We start from the raw sequence: 17,294 nt of genomic DNA, 5'->3' as shown, positions 1-17,294 counted from the left end.
GATGTTCCCACCACAAAGCAAAAGGCTACACTTAAAGGTCTCTCAACACCACCCCTGCCTCTGAAACTCTGGAAAGATGTAAGAGTCAACAGCTGTGAGAAAACAGAGCCAGGAAATAGTTAAGTGCAGAAGCAAAGAAAGTCGGCAGCAGCTCTACTGCTCTGGCTAAGTGAGGAGAAGCAGAATGACCACGGCTCTGGAGAATATTTTAATCTTTTTATTAGAAGTGTTATTATAGTGCCTGAAAAGTACTGTTCCACTGGTGAGTTTTAATAGCTGGATATCACAGGCTGACAAACAAATCCTGAAAAAAATTGTTATGAAAATCCAAATAATTATCATAGAAAAGCAACGCATCTCAATAGATAACATTTTACAGTGTTATTTCAAGGGGATTGGGCCACAAAGTCCATTAACAAAAGCATTTTTCTAATTTTATACCAACTTTAAGAGGAAAGATTGACCCTTTGTACGTGTATTCACAGACAGCAGAAAGATCATTGCTAAAAAATCGGCCTTGGTTGGCTTTTCTTTTCCAGGTTTCCAGTAGATGCCTAGAGAACATCCAGAGTCTTCTACGAGGAGATTGTGGCTGCATCTTACACTTAAAATAGATTTATTTGGGAATAATTCAGAGGCTGGAAGAAGTGATATCACACACAAGTACTAAAGCACCAAATTTATCACAGAAAGCTTTGACTTGGCTTCTATCCTCAGTAGTTTGGAGGCACACAGACATGTTTGGTCTCATCTTGTCCTAAGGGGCACTGCTGTCACCTGCATGGGAGTCACCCCCGCCCATCACACAGGAGGGACTGGGGCCTTGAAAGAAATGCCTCCTCGGCCAGCCTATCTTCAGCACGAAGCACGTAACTGCTGTTTTGTTTTCAGTGGCCTGCTAAGTGCCCTGGGACAGTGGGCATCCCTCCCTTCTGCTGCTTAATTAAAATTTCAATTTGACCAATGACGCTTTGAAATGCATTCTAAGCAACAGGAATTCAGTCCCTCAGACACCTGCCTTTTTCTTTCCCTTCTCGCTGCAAAAGTTTGCAAAATCACTCCCAGCCAGAAAATGACTTCACCCTGCTGCCTGGAAGGGACCTTTATCAGTTCGCTAGCGCAAGGAGGAAACTGAGCTAAGTCAAGGGAGATGCACGTACACATTCCTGGAAGGATAATTTTAGAACCAGTTTCAAAGCCGACTCTAATTCGAAAATGCCTCTGCCACTTAGACCCACATGGAGAGGTTATCAGCCTCGTGAAATGTCATCAAGTAGCTGAGGGTGGTTGTGTTTTGCCAGCGGTGGAAGCGAGCGCAGCCACTGTGGCTTCCTCGCTGGGAGAGGGAGGGTGGGGGCAGTTTATTAGAAATAACGTTAGAGAGGATGCGATAAAGGCAGACATTCAAAGCCGCGGGCTATTGATTGCAAATCTGGCAGGGCTGCAGGCCATTCTCGTTGCAGGCAGGGCATCGCAGGGCCCGATAGGACTCCTTAAACCTGTTGGCCAGCATGGAGAACTTGCTGCCGTGGCACAGAGAGCAGGTGGCACTGCCCGAGCCTCGGCAGTGAAAACAGTTGTCATCTGGAAGCTCCCCTTCCTGCAAGAGAGGTCAGTGTTTAGTAACAAGAGCAGTTTGAGTTGATTGATCACATGCAGGTGAAAATACCCTTGGGCTGCGCAGAGGCTGGGGCAGAATAAGAGGAAAATGCTTCCCACAAATGCACTGAGGGAACTGGTCAGAGGCACCGAATAATCACAGCAAGTTTATCGAAGAGGGTTTCCCTGGTGGACATCTCTCAGGCAGCATCCCCCGCCACCACGCCTCACGTCCCAAGACTTCAGGCTTTTCATCGCCCTTGTCACCATCATCTGACATGTCATTTCTGTATGTTCCATGAGAGCAAAGATTTGGGTTTCCTCATTGCCAAATACTGAGAGTGCACATTTGTAGCATGACTTGTAGGTGCCAGGCGCTGTTCTAAAAGCGTCTGTTCATATATCAATCCATCTAATCCCACAACAATCCCCTGAGACAGTGTAAGGGTTACCATCCCCATGCTACAGATGGGAAAATGAGACACAGAAATTCAGTTATTCACCAATTGTCACGCAGCTTGAAGAAGAGGCAGGTTTTGATTTGAGCAGCTGAGCACCAGAGTTTATGCTCCTATTGACTACGTACACAGCCCCTCATTGTAGTTGTCTGAAGTAGATGCTCAAGACAGATTGTTTTGTGGAGACTAAGCGGACAAATGAATTGATGGTACAATCCTTGGAAGCTTAGCTCTGAATTTTTGCAATACTTTATCCTCATTCTCTCTGAGAACTGTGATAAGGCCCCAGGATTCAGAGCTCCGCTCTGGACTCAGGAGCCTGGCTCTGACATCAAGAATGCACTTTGGACAGTTCCCTTAATCTCTAAATCTCCATTTCTTTCCCTCTGAAATGGGAGTGATAATGCTTACCTCTCTGAGTATGGCAGCTAGAATATTACGTGACAGAGTACATGAAAATACCATTTTATGTTATCTGGCATATTATGGGTTTTCCATGAGAGTTTATTCACTTCTAAGCCTTGCTAATTAAGTCTCCAGTACTCGATTCCCACCCTGCAGAAAAATGCCCTTTGTCTACTGTTGTGTTCTTCCCCTAAAACATCTCAAGAAAACTGGCAATCTTTGGATTCTGTGCAAAGGTCATACATAGACCTATAACCTTCCAAGAAATAAGGGGCAATACCAAATCTATACCAGGCGGATCAGGCACAAAATCCTGTTCATTTCACCTTCAAACCCATCCAATTTTTTTCCACCCCACAATCACAACCCTAGTCCGACATCTACCAGCTCCAGCAGGAATTCAGTGTGGATGCCTGCTGCCAGTCTGGTGGCTGTTCTCCCCACTGATGCCAATTTTCCTAAGTTGCCTGCAATTGTGACTACCACGGAGCACTCAAGAAACCTTTTAATGAACACTTGCCTTCCAGATAAACTTCTGATTAAAACCAAACTCCTCAGAGGCTTTAAATGCTTAGTTACGTTTTTCATCAGGCTCTTGTCCTTAGATCTCTCTCCAGCTGGTCTCCAGGAACCTGTGTCTACTCCCAACCCAGCCAGTTCCCATGTTCTCAAGTGTCAGTAAGCCTTGCCTACCCAACCTCTGGACCAGGATGGCAGGTTTCTCACTCTGCTGAAAGCTCCTGGGAACTAGACAGGAAGCTCTCTGTGTGGTCCCTTTCACCGTCACTTCCTGGACATCTAGTGTGGAGCCAGGAAAATATCTGCTGTTCAGATATTTGCCAAATGAACAAACAAAACAATGTTGTCTAGAGAATCCTTCCCATTCTTAATCCTAGGAACTACCAACACAGCTGGAGTCCAGTGGGAGGCTCCACCCAGCTAACAGCTTTCTTTTATAACCTAATAAAAATAATCTCTGAAAAGGGAGGCATTAGTTCTGTAAGTAGCTTTGTTGTGCTGCACAGTGCCCAAGGAGGTATTACACTTTATTCATTCTAGATTTAGGGAATAGAAATGATTTCCAACTGACGAAAATCTAAATCATGTCTGTGCACCCTTTTGTTAATATTTTATTGATTCGTGCCATACTTTCATATATTAACAATGCAGAAATGTGTTTTCTTCCCTTAAAGTATTCAAAATAAATTTATTTGCCAAAATGTTCTTAAAGCAAGTTGCCACAGTCCATTTTTCTGCCAAATCCACACATTTTAATGTTTTAGACTTGATCCCAGTGAGATTTTAATGGTATAAGTCAATGTTGTCAAAGAAAGTACAGTAAAATCCTAACATAATAGAATGCCAGGTCAGATAGTGAAAGATTAACAAAATGGCCTGGTGAGCTTGCTGTAGAGAACAAAGCCAAACCATCAATCAAATTTTACCTGATGCATATTGGAGTTTCTTTTTTTAAAAAAAAATATATTTCAGAGAGAAAGGGAGAGGTAGAGAGAGAGAGAGAGAAATATCGATGAGAGAGTTATTGATTAGCTGCCTCCTGCATGCCCCACACTGGGGATTGAGCCGGCAACCTGGGCATGTGCCCCAACAGGGAATTGAACCATGACCTCCTGGTTCATAGGTCAACACTCAACTACTGAGCCACGCCACCTGGGCACTGGAGTTTCTTTCCTTAATTTGAGTTGCCACCCTTTCCAACTACTCACCTCAACATGTTCATTTAATTATTTAATGATTCACTAAATCAAGTATTTACTGAGTCTCTACTCTGTCTTTCATTCTCACTATTTTTTAAAATTCTTCTCAAAAAACATTTAGTAAGAGGATTTAGAACATAGTTGTACAACATAGTGCAGGTTATAAAACCAACAAACCTCCCAAACCACCTCCCACCAGCTCCATGACCAAGGAAAGGGGCCTGGGCTTTCACTGCGGGATCAAAGCTTGTTAGCCCTGAAGAGGGTAACCAGCGCCAATCCGGTTAGCTAAATGGTTATGATCATGATTCATGAGATTGGCAGTCAGGTGGACCTGGGCTTGACTACTGACTCTGATGACCTCTGGTAAGCTACGTAACTTCTCTGAGCCTACTTTCCCCAGCTCCAAAAGGAGACCACCAGAGATATCTACCTCAGAGTCTTCGTGAACATGACATGGACTCTGGCATGGAAAGCATTGGGCATGGTACCAGGTTATCATGGGCCCGGCCCTCAATAAACTGTAGCTATTATTACTATTATTTCTTTTTCATTATTGTTATTTCAAAGGCAAGATCAGGTGAAGCATAAAGGAGCCTAGATGATCTGTGGTTTCAAATCCGTTGAACCCAGGGCCAGGTTTCCTCCCTTCCATGTTTCACCGTGGCTCGATTCAATGATCCCTCTCCTTTGCTCTTATAGTTACTACAGGGGTGCAGCGTGGCCTGGCAGTTAGCCTTTCCCTGCCCTTTCATCACTGTCCCCACCGCTTCCCTTGGTCAGGAGGGGCTCCTTGGTGTTCTCTGACCCTTTTCTAGAATAATCTTGTCCGGGCATTTACTTCATGAGAGATTGGGCAAACAAACGGCCATTTAAAACAGAGTTTAAAGGACAGGCCAAGTAAAGTATAACCTTTCACAGCAATTTTCTGCTGCACACCTTTGTGCTGGCGTATGGCATTCCAGCTAAGAAACATGGCTCTGTCCGTACTGAATTGAAAGACAATTGTCATGTCGGGCCTGTTGTTGCTTTTGCATTCAGGGCTTCAGTGGGACTTGCATGCCAGCTTTTCTGGCTCTCTTCTGAAAATATATGCCCCTACAAGTTGTAATATGGTGTGAAAAAGAATAGAATGAATGGGTGTTACAGTGGGGAGGGAATGCCTTGGATGGCAATGTCTGGCTGTCTGCCTACTGCTACGCCGAGTTCTGAGTAGGGCTATCTAGAGAAGGCAGAGGCAGAACACTTCTTACCAGCTAGCACTTGGTCCCAAATGCCAATCCTCTTTCCACAAACAATTACTATTTATTGAGCACCTATAATATGGCAGGCTCTATTATGGGAGGCAATATACACATGGCCCCTGCCCTCATGGAGACTAAACCTTATGCGCGAGAACAAACATTAACCAAATAAGTATAAGACTGCAACTGTGAGGAGGGGTGTGAGCTGCTCTGAGGGGTCTCTTCTTGGAAATGTTATCCTCATGGAAGCCAGGGAGGCCCCTCTGAGGAAAGGATGCCTCCACTCAGATCTCAGGGGCTGAGGAAAAGGGGGCAGGGAATCTGGAGAATAGCCTAGGCCAGGGAAGTTGCCCCTTGTAAGAAAAAGCAAAGAACACATGATAGGCAGTGTTTCTGGGGTGAAGAGAATGAGGAGAGATGTGGTAAGAGATGAGGCTGAAGAGGCCAAGAGTGGCCAGGCACACAGTGCTTTCTAGAACAAGTGAGGAGTTTGGGTTTTATCCCAAGTGAAGAGAAGCCATTGAAAGTTTTGGGTGAAGGGAGGGGGGTGATGAAGGGATGACACAATCAGATTTGTATTGCAAAAATCTCTCAATGAGTGATCAGATTAGAAAGAGACACTAGAGGTTGTGAGCAGAACTTTTAACGAGACCCTCTTGTTGCTGTCCCCTAAGCCTCCCAGGGTGGGGACATCACTCAGGGGCAAGGAAGCCAACAAATGGGAGGGGAGAGTGCGCCCCACAGAAAGCTTTAAGTCCCAAGAGAGAGAAGCTAAAGAGGAAAAAACATTCACTTCTGCTGCCACCCAAGCTTTTACTCTCTTAGCTTAATGTCATCAAAATTGCTTTTCCCACCCCACCCCACCTTGAGAACTAATGAATACTATCAGCTATCAGTCTTCCCCCTCATCTGAGCATGTCTGAGCAATGGTTTCCAAGGTGGGGAGCTATTTATATTTTTATCTAGAGGTGACAAGAAGTTAAGCTTTAGTAATATTTTCAAAAGAAACTGTTATCCTAATTTTTAATAAACTAGTTGACACTGGTGCCCTCACTAAGAGTGGCAGTCACTACAATAATGTACCCAAAGGGACCCTGGAATAAGCATGATGTAAAGGGACCCCACTTTATGTAAAGTGGCAATGGTGGCCCGGCTCATTCATTCACTTTCCACATATGGCAACATTTTGCGGTTTACTTGTGCCTGGCCTAGTGGGTTTACAAATGATACTGTTTATTTTTAACTAAACTCAACTCCACAAAATCTAAGGACCTGCAGCTTTATTAAGTTTCTTCAAGGAAACTACGGATTGAGGATCCCAATAATAGAAGCACAAGGGAATCCATAAGAAAAGGGCAGAGGTAATTTTTCCCATGTCTACAGCAAGATGTTCTAAAGCCACACTGCAAAGTGAAAACAATAGATACCTAATCGGATCTCAAAAGAAGCCACCCAAAAAATTAAAATTAGGAGTGTTTGAAATATGGACTTATAACCATTATTGCTAACAATGTACCATTAAAATATAATAAAATCCCTGGCAGCTTTAATATTTAGACATCTTACGTAGCCATATTTGAAAGTTTTACTGAAGCAGTGCACAACCAAGACCATTTGGAGACCACTGCAGCAGGGCCCTCCTGGGGGGACAGTGACCCGCTGACGCACCTGGGGGTACTGGTTGTGGGGGAACGTGCTTTCCGTCTCCGCCAAAGGCCCGTCGTTCTGGTCGCTGTCTCCATAGATTTCCTCTTTGCTCATCAGAGACTCTTCCTCAATCTCCCCTTCCTTCTGGAGAATTTTCCTCATGAAGTCTCTCTTGTCCATTGGGGTTCGAATGATTTTCAGGTTATTCGTGTAGATGATTATCTTTCCAAAATCTATAATGGGTGGGGACTAGAGAAATGGAGAATGAGCATGGAACCTCCACCAACAGTCACCAAATAAATCCTGGGCTGCAGAACCTGCTCACCGTCCCGGAAAATAGGACAGGAGGGACTTCTACTCTCCAGCACTTGTGACCCCATCAGACCACAAAGCTCCAGTTCAGTTCATTCCCTAGTCTGTTTGCTTTCTCTGAAAACCATGGCAACCATCTCCCTTCTTCCTGTTGATGGTAGCCGACCGAAGCTACACTTGTCATATAACTAGAGTGTAGGGCTCTGCAGGGTAGGGTCCAGAGTATCTATTTCAACCACATACCACAGCAGCTGATGTAGGGCCAGGCATAATGAGGGCTTAAGAAACACAAAGGAATGCTTTTTAAAAAATAAGTGTCACTCAAATTTGTTTCTGTGCATAAATAATAGTATATACAATTCATTGAGCATTTATTGTTATTATTATGATGACAGACATTGTGCTAAGCATTTTACAAACATGACCTCACTTCTCCCCTGAACATCCCTATGAGGTAGATGCTATGATTTCCACATTCTACAGATGAAGGGACCAAGCCTCAGGGGGGTTAAGTGTGTCTCAAGGTCACAAAGTTACTCAGGGTCTCTGGCTGGAATTCAAATCCAACTCTGTCTCACTCTAAATCCATATTCTTAGCACCTACACTAAACTATTCACAATCACTTTCCCAAGATCATTATATTTTTTATATATTAACATATATATATATATATATATATATATATATATTCTGTTGTAACTTGTTTTTGTTCTTTGTCTATGAAAATCTTTTTATGTCAATAAATATACTTTAACAGCATCATTATCAATAGCTCCTGTTCCCTTGCTGGATTTCTCATGTGTGCCTTAACCATTTACTGAGGAATCATCTGGACAGTAGAGCAGCAGGGGAGTAAATGTTTAGGGATTACTCAGCTAAGAACACGCATTTCTTCCCAGAGCTAGGACAGCTCGCAGGGAAACGTTGGATCCCAATCCCACTGTTCGCCAACTGTGAGACAGAGGAGAGTCATTTGGCCTCCCAGAGCCTCGGTGTGCCCATCTGTAAATGGACTGCCATCTCTCTAGCATGCACTAACCACCAGAGACAAACTCATTATTAAAACACAGAAATGCTTCTACACTGGCTGGTAAACAGCTGTCCTGAGACTCCTGAGTGTTCTCCTGCTACTCCAGCCTCTCTCCAGGGAGCCTCTCACATCCCCCAACCAGTCATGTAAAAGTTGACTTAGGACCTCGGGTGTTAGGACCCTGCCCCAACCCTTCGCTGGCTTCTGGGGTGATTAAGCAATTAAATATTTGTACTCTCTTCCCTGAGGCTAATCATGTCATCTTCCAGGGATGGCGGTCCTATGAAGAGGATATCAAACAGGGATTGCAAAAGCTGAAGGTACCATGCACAGGGTAGGCACTGTTACTGCTGTTATTATTCAGAACTGTTCTTTTGGTCATTAGCGCATGCGCAATCATGCTACGCAACCACATGCCTCGGCAGGAAATGTTCTGCCTTGCTTTTGCAGAACTGTATCAGCCAATCTATTTAGATGCTCCACCGAAGCAGTCTCAATCTGACTTGAGCCAGAGTTCAATATTCAGGTCCCCTTCCTTGAGACATCCACGGGGTTTTCAATAATTATTTATGAAGCCACAAGCTTCCTACCCAGCCCTGGTTTCCCTCCCTCTCTTCTAGGGATCGTGTGGCAGCTTCCATTTCCTACTGCTTGATGCGCGCAGGGTTCCTGTTTCGCACTCCGGACTATCAGTTTCTGAACATCAGCAGATAAAGATGGTGGCACTTTTGGAAGGTTCCATTTCCACTTCCAGTAAAAGCCGAAGAGGCTCAATTACGAGGGAGCTTTCTTCACATCTACGGCTGGTTTCTTTTTTCCAGGCAAAACTCTCAATATACTGAAAAAACTCTGCAGCCCTCTGGTTCGACCTCCTGCCTCTAAGCTGGTCAGTATCTGAGACACCCAGGCGAGTGTTTTGGAATACATTTGTTTTTAATGTATTCCAAAGGTGGACGGTCCCAAGTCACCCTGCAGGTGTGTTTAAGTTTCAGTCACCCTGACAGCCAAGCTCTTCCTGGTGTCTAAGGAAACTCTCCGGGTGTAACTAAACTTCACATGATCTGGTTGCATCCAATTGCCTGTGAGGAACACCCTCTCGTACATTATAGAGGGCCGGGATGGAGCCAGGAATTTTATGTTTCCTTCCACGGTGCCCAGAATGGTAACCTATGTGATTGAGCCACATAAATATCCCAATGTCAATGGCAGCGACTGAGGCTGCTATTCGGTCACCATGACACCCCTCGGCTGCTCCAGGTTTAAACACATCACCGGGGACAAGGAAAGGCAATGGGCTTTGCGGGCAGGCAGACCTGAGTTCAAATTGCATTCAAATGTTATCTGACAGTTGTGTGAGAGGTGCAACTTATTGAGCCCCTATGAACTTCTTTTTTTCCAATTTGTAAAATTCTTTCTCATAAAATGATTGTAAAGCTGAATTTATGCATTCTGTATAAAGTGGGTGTTCAGTGGATGTTACTTCTCTTCCTTCCCCTTCCATTTTTTATGAACCTTGTAAGCTTCCATCAGTTTCAATTCCTTAAAATATTTGATTGTTTATAACCACTTTCTCTATCTACCACATAAAATTTTTAAAAGCCTCAGTGTTTCTTTCATAAGAACCTGGTCATTATTGCACTGGTAGGTAACATTTACAGAGCATATACAATGTGCCAGGCACAATGCCAAGGGCTTCTTATCTGTTATCTCTCTTTAATCACAACAATCTTTGTAAGCAGGTACCCTCATATCACAGATTATGACGTTGAAGCTCAGCAAGTTTAAATGGCTTTGCCCGAGCTCACATGGGTAAGTGGGTAGAATGGACATCAAGCCCTGGTTTAACTGACATCAGAGCCCTTGTTTTGTTTAAAACACACACACACACACACACACACACACACACCAACACACATTATTTTTGATGTGGTAAATATACATAACATAAAATTTACCATTTCTAAGTGGATAGTTCAGTGGCATTAAGTACTTGAACACTATGGTGTAATTATCACCGTCATCCATCTCCAGAACTTTTCCTTAGTCCCAAACTGAAACTCTGTACCCATTAAACAATAACTCCTCCTTCTCCCCTCCCCCACCCCCAGCCCCTGGCAACCACCACTCTCCTTTCTATCTCTATAAACCTGACTACTCGTATAAGTGGAATCATATGATTGTCCTTTTGTGACTTATTTCACTTAGCATAATGTCTTCTGATTCCATGTATGTTGTAGCACGTGTCAGAACTTCCTTCCCCTTTTCTAAGATCGAATAATATTCTATTGTGTGTGTATCTACAACACTTTGACTGTCCACTCACCTATTGATGGACATTTGGGTTGCTTTCACCTTTGGGCAATTGTGAAAAAATCTGCTATAAACCTGGGTTATACAGATATCTATTCAAGTTCAGAACCTCTACTTTTAATTACTGTGCTTACCTACTACCCAATGTTGCCTCACAGCCAATATTTACTAGGGGTTATTTTACAATTGGGCTCACTATTGAAAAATCATGACTTCCCAGCTCTCATTTCCTTATTTTTCATATACACCACATTGACAACCTGTTTCAGTGGGTGCAGGTGCATGAATCCATCCTGACCACTCCTATACGAAAAGGCTGTCTAGATTGGGATGTGGCATTTGATCGGGCAACAAAGAAAACAAGGATAACTGGACCATGCAGGAATCTAACTCTGAACATGGCTTCTAGAGTCTGGTGTTTAAATCTACTGTGCCATGCCTGGTTTTATAAATCCGTGCCTAATCATACATGTACATGAATGCCAAGTTTGGCATACTGACTGATGAAGGGTAAGCAGTCCAGTACTAGCTACTGTGGCCTTGTATAAGGTATTGAATAAACTACAGCTTTGTAAATTCTAAACATATGAATAAGATTTAGGTAAAATGAGGTACTTTAAGTACAAGACAGCTATGTACCTAGGATATAATAAGCATTCAGTAAATGGTACCTATTATTATTATCATCAACATTATTGGTAGTGACCTACCAATAATATTCCAAAAAGGAATATTCCATAGGGCAAAGAGTACGGGGAATCAGAAGACCTGGGTTCTTACTCTGACTCTGTACCTATGACCATATTGGGTGAATCCCTTAACAACTTGGCACTCAGTGTTCCTCATCTGCAAAATGGGAGTGATCATACTCGGCCTTTCTCCTCAAGATTGTCCTGAAGACCTAATGCGATAGTATGTGATAGTGCAATGCAATGCATAAGCCACTCCAGGAACATGAGGGGCTGTTCATTCCAGTCCCCTTTCAAACCAAAAAGAAACCAGTACTATCTTTGATAAATGTGGACATGCCCCTAATTATACTCTTATCAGTGCTAGCAAGGCCCATACATTTGTCTGCTACAGATGTAGTATTTGTTCCCTTAGGAAACTAATAAAAATGATTAGAGAGTAATTATCTGAATTTCACACTTTAAAGAGGAGTACAAATCCTACTCATAACACTATTTATTAATAACCTGGTACATTACATAACTGTATTTACTCTTTTTAAAGAAACACATTCATAGTCCCACTGGCAGAGAGCATATCCACATCTCCTATGAGATTCTAGAAATCAGGGACTGCCTTTCCAGGCTCTTCTAACTTAAAAAGAAAAACCATGCATGGACGTTTGATTATCCATGCTACTGGGGAAGATCACTGAAATTCACAAATAAATACATGTTTCAAATGAACTTATTAGCTCACACTTCTTCCCCGTGTAACATTTCCTCTGGTTGATTTGCTCTTCACCATCTCTTCCCAGGACTCCACCTACCCAGAGTTCATGCTAATGAGCAATGAAAAGGCAACATAAATAAACTAACAGACAGACATTGTTTGAAAGCAGGCAGCAAGAGGGAGATGGGGAGAAAAACCACCAAATTATGGATAAACCACATGCTGAATAACTGCCTGGAGTAAAATGAGCACCTCCAAACACTTAGCTGTTTTAGGAAACAAGACAACCAGTCGCTGCATCATTTTCTAAACCAGCATCGGGCAACCTGAAAACCACAGCACCTCTATTTAATTTACTTACTGAGATAACCCAGCCAAAGACCCAGTGCAATTTCTTTTTACCCTGAATGGAATCTGAATACTATCGTGCTTATTGCACTTTCTAATAACGAATTCACAAGCATGTGATTGTTGTCCCAGAAATATTATCCTAAGAGCGACTTCCCATTTGGTGCACCTACAGGCCTGGTTGGTACAGGAACATGAGCGTAATACAAATTTGAAACATTCAGGTGCTTCTCTAAACGCACTTTAGTCCTTAATGCTTATCCCCCACATGCAATACCCACCTTATGGTCATTTGTCTTGTAATCGTTGAAGAAAGGCTGGCTGCCCGCCAACGTATAGGCATTGCCCTCTCTGAACACGCTGATCCTTTGAGCAGTCAGCTTAGGGGAGTAGGATCGGGGCTTGGGGGCTTCCCCAGACCCATAAACACCATCCATGGGTTCCAGGGACTCTTGGAGAAAACTGTGAGGGTATTCCTCCTTTGGCGATTCTAATTCCTGCCCATCTTCGAAGACCTGCTTCAACACTCGGCCACTGTAGGAGGAAGAGATTTTGAATCGTACTTTCCGGGGTTTGCCGTCACTCTTCTGGTTCAGCTTCTTCTCAGGGTCCTCCATCAGCAGGCACGTCCCTCTGTGGTTTCCAGGCCTCAGTGCAGCCAGTGGAACTCGGAGCTCTGAGAAAAAGGCACTTTATTTTCTCTCCTCCTGCACATAATTAATTCAAGTCGCTGCTGGGATATACTCAGTTTACAGCAACTGACACCCACACATTAAATATTGATAGACCCTCATGCAAAGGCAGGCGATTGCGGGTTTATGGAGTGGAGGGAGCATAAGACAAGATTGGGTCCCCTCTGAATCCCAGACTCGCCCAGAAATTCACCCCAACCCTGGCTTTTCTTAATCTGAGTAAGTTTATTTAGCCTGAACAAGTACCAGTTCAATACGGATCAATTACTCAATGAGTTAGCAAATGTCTTGTTATTCTTACCAACAGCCAGGACCTAATAAGCATTTAATAAGTGCCAGAGATTTTTACATACATTAGCTTACTTCACCCTCACAATAACCCTACAGTGAAAGTACTATTGTCCCTTGTTTACAGAGTGGAAAGTGGGGCTCAGAGCAGTTTCCCCATTTATCTGCTGGATTACAGCTAAGCAAGTAAAGGGCAGGGATTTGAACTCAGTTCTCTCTGACTCCAAAACCCATGACCAGTCCACCAAGTCAAATGTCTTCCAATTGTGTCTCAAGGAATCCTAGAAAAGAGGGAGCCATAGGTCCTGGACTATGGGCCTTCTGCCTCTGTGTGAACCAGATAAGTTCCACTTTATGTCTATTTTATGCAGGCAGTTTATTGCACGTCAATTATACTTCAATAAACTTTTCTTTTTTAAAGACAAAAATTTTTTTCCTTTTCAAGCACAGCGCTTGGCACCACTGCCTATTGCAGACAGCACCTGGTAAATGCCTAACCCTGTGAGCCCGTCATTGGAATGACTATCAGAGAAGCAGGAAAACGGGCTTGAGAATGACAGTCCTACAACCTGGTTTAGGAAACAGACCTAACACATAAATAGCCTCCTGTTTAGGGAGCAAACAGTCCACCGCTGACTCACAGCATAGCTCTTCTGGGAAGAAAGTGGTCCCTGAGGGGACAAGGATGGAAGAAGAAGGCTTGTAAAGGAAAGGGCCCTTGGGCTGGGTCTAAAAGGATGGGTTGGATTTGAAGAGCTGGAATGGTGGGGGTTACCCTTTCCACCCTGTTTTTGCTAATGATATCAGTTACTGCATTGTCCAAGCTGACTTCTGATGCTCCTGTGGCCATTCCTAGGAATTCTCTCAGCACTCCTTCTTTCACCCACCCCAGCACCCTAGCCCTAGGTCAAGTCCTCATCGCTTCTGTTTGCAAAGTTGCAGCAGCCTTCTAATGACTGTCCCATCCATCCGCAAGTCCATCCTCCACCCTGATGCCAGAGCGGTTTCCAAAACACAACTCTGCGAATGTCAGTCTCCCGCATAACAAGTCCTAACCCTTCCTTTCAGCGGGCAAGGTTCCTCAAAACCTAACCCTACCTTCCTTCCCAGCCTGGTCCTCTCCACTCTTCCAAGTGCTTCCTGGAATTGGCGTTCCGGGCACACGGACAAGCTCATCTGTTTCTCAAAACCACCAGTTTCTGCCTTTTATCCAGTACTCCGATTCCTCATTGAAATGTCAAACTTCCCCTCCTCCTTGAAGTCACAACCCAAATGTCACCACTTCTGGGAAGCCCTCCTTCCTGCCTCAGGGAGAATGCCATGGAACGCCGGACCTACCACCATCGTGTGCTTGTTTTCTTTACCATTCTTGTGGTTCCCTCCTCCTCCCCCACCCCACTAAGCTGTGAGCTTCATAGAGTCAGAAGCTGCCTTTACCATTTCTCTATCCCCAGTATTTACCAAAGTGCCTGGTACATAATAGAACTCAGGTAAGAATTGTTGTATGAATGACTTCTAGGTGAGAGAAATCAAATAAATAAAACTTTTGGAAGAGGAGTTACACGTATTTTGTGGACAATAGTGAAGAGGTAGGATCAGAAAGTTGTCAAGAAAAATACCTATATTTCTACTAAATAGGAGGGGTTTCACTATGATAAAGCCCCCGTGTAATCAATACAAGAAATAGGTTAAACACACACACACACACAGAAACAGCATCTCTAAAAAAAACCACAAAGGTATGCTCTTCATAACGTCAGAAGATACATTCTGCTAGGTTCCCTAGGAAGCAGGGCCAGCCCTGATGTACCATGAACGCTTTACAAGAGACTGGATCCTGTATCCCTCAGCGCTTAGGACAACCAAGTGGGCATAAAGGCTTCCAGGCAGTCAGTCACCTGTGACTACATCAGCCTTATTCGTTTATTCTAGTGTATAGAACAAATATTGTCATTTGCTATGCATGCCACGCCATGAAAAAGATTGGGAAGCCCTAAAAAAGAGAATATTTTCTTCTATTCATCCCAGAAACCGGTATGAATACGTGACCAATAGTCTATCTTCATCTGGAAGGATCAGTGAGCTGACTTCCATTCACAGCTACCTGCCAAACAGGCATTTTCAATTGCCCAAGAAATGAACACCATTAACAAAGGTAGCCTTTCAGAAGAGTAGACTTCAACCAGAGCCTGTGCACTGATACATTTGCACAATCATGCTTCTGCCACCTTGAAAATTGTAACGTTAAAATTAAGTTAGAAATATCGACACAACTGAATTAAATGGGATCCTGACTATGAAAAAAGAATCATTTAATTATCTGAAGAAAGCAAAAGGTGGAAATGAGTTTTCCAAGTAACATTTGTTCTATAGTTTTTTTGGGCCTTGTCCTATGTTCACAACAGACTCTGAGTAAGCCAGACCAAAATCATGGAAAGTTCTGAAAGAATCATACTTCTGGTTATTTTTTAGATTTTAGTGTTTTCAGAATAGTCCCAGAAGGAAGATATAATTGATAAATTGAAAGCAACTCTGGTAGCATGATGAAAAGCCTTAAAAATGTTCATTTCTTGAACCTTACAAAGACAGAAAAAACTGCATAAATCAGAAGAAATAATGTCAAAACATTAACACTGATTGCAATGGGTGAAAGTGTTAGGGGCAGGAAGAGAATACTAGGGACTAGCTACAATTATAAGAAATACTAATCATGCTTTGTTAATAACTGTGATGGTTCTGTTCTGATTAGAGAAAGCACATTCTAACCTGGCTGGCAGTTGTACGCCCTGGGACATGGGAGCTAACATCGGAATGCAGTCCAGCCTCTGTCCCGAGAACTGCATATCATTATGGAAAGATTTACAACCTCGTGGCTGAAACAATCTAGTCCTGGAGGCACCCGCCCTTTACAACCCCCAGCCTCTATTGTAGTGGTCCTCAACCTTCCTAATGCCGCGACCCTTTAATACAGTTCCTCATGTTGTGGTGACCCCCAATTTCATTGTTACAAATTGAACATAATTAAAGCATAGTGATTAATCACAAAAACAATATGTAATTATATATGTGTTTTCCGATGGTCTTAGGCGACCCCTGTGAAAGGGTCGTTCGACCCACAGGTTGAGAACCGCTGCTCTATTGTAATCTGGTCCCAGGGTGCCCGGAGGAGCCCCTCTCTGTGACCCCTGCCAGCCCACATGACTTGTAACCTGTAATGCTTATCCCGTGCCTGCTTCTCCATGCCTGTAAATCCTACTTTCCCATGTCATCTTTGTCCTTCTACCCAATATAAGCAGCTGGCTTATGGGGAGAGGCAGAGCAGATTTTTGTGGATGACCTGCTGCTCTCCCACGCTGCCGGCATGGTTGGAATAAATGCTCGCATATGATTCAGCCCTGTCTCTACTTAATTGGCTGCAGTAGTGACAGGCAGCCAGACCCCTTGGTTGTCCAGTTACCAACGGTACTGAATTTTTTCTTTCCCAGTTTCATTCAATTTTTAATTGTCTATGATAAGCTTATCTTACTTTGATAATCAAGGAAAAAATAAATGAAAAAAATCCATCCCTTGCAACCCAATAATTTCTCTTAAGGAGATTTTTCTTTTTCCATTTTAAGAGTTTGTTTGAGCAAAAATTGATTCAGATTGGGCAGCACCAAACCAGAGGTGGTTAGGAGTGCTCTCTCAGCAGCGAAAAAGGGATGCAAAATAAGGAAATTATTGGTTGGCTATAGTTTAAAGCCTAGTTGGCTATTAGTGATGGGTTATTCTTAGCATTGTGATTTTGTAACCATGAGGTACCTACAGGCCTAGATTTGAGTTTGCCAAAATCAAAATTTTA

The 17,294-nt window shown here is 43.3% G+C and overlaps 1 protein-coding gene across 1 annotated transcript in view; it reads right to left on the bottom strand.

The window, feature by feature from the left end:
* Positions 1-238: 238 nt before the first annotated feature.
* The window catches only part of GRXCR2 (glutaredoxin and cysteine rich domain containing 2), a 51,666-nt gene continuing 34,610 nt past the window's right edge, over positions 239-17,294 (bottom strand). Inside the window, exons 2-4 of the mRNA XM_070414690.1 lie at positions 12,755-13,149; positions 7,093-7,320; positions 239-1,600 (exon numbers count right to left, since the gene is read on the bottom strand). Coding sequence (XP_070270791.1) covers positions 1,418-1,600; positions 7,093-7,320; positions 12,755-13,149 — 806 coding nt within the window. The 3' untranslated portion in view covers positions 239-1,417. The remainder of the gene's footprint in view (positions 1,601-7,092; positions 7,321-12,754; positions 13,150-17,294) is intronic.

This window comes from Myotis yumanensis, unplaced genomic scaffold (genome assembly GCF_028538775.1).
Source record: "Myotis yumanensis isolate MYYU_CA2020_CCGP unplaced genomic scaffold, mMyoYum1.0.hap1 SCAF_5, whole genome shotgun sequence".
Classification (NCBI taxonomy): Eukaryota; Metazoa; Chordata; class Mammalia; order Chiroptera; family Vespertilionidae; genus Myotis; species Myotis yumanensis.
This window is presented reverse-complemented; position numbering and strand designations above follow the sequence as displayed.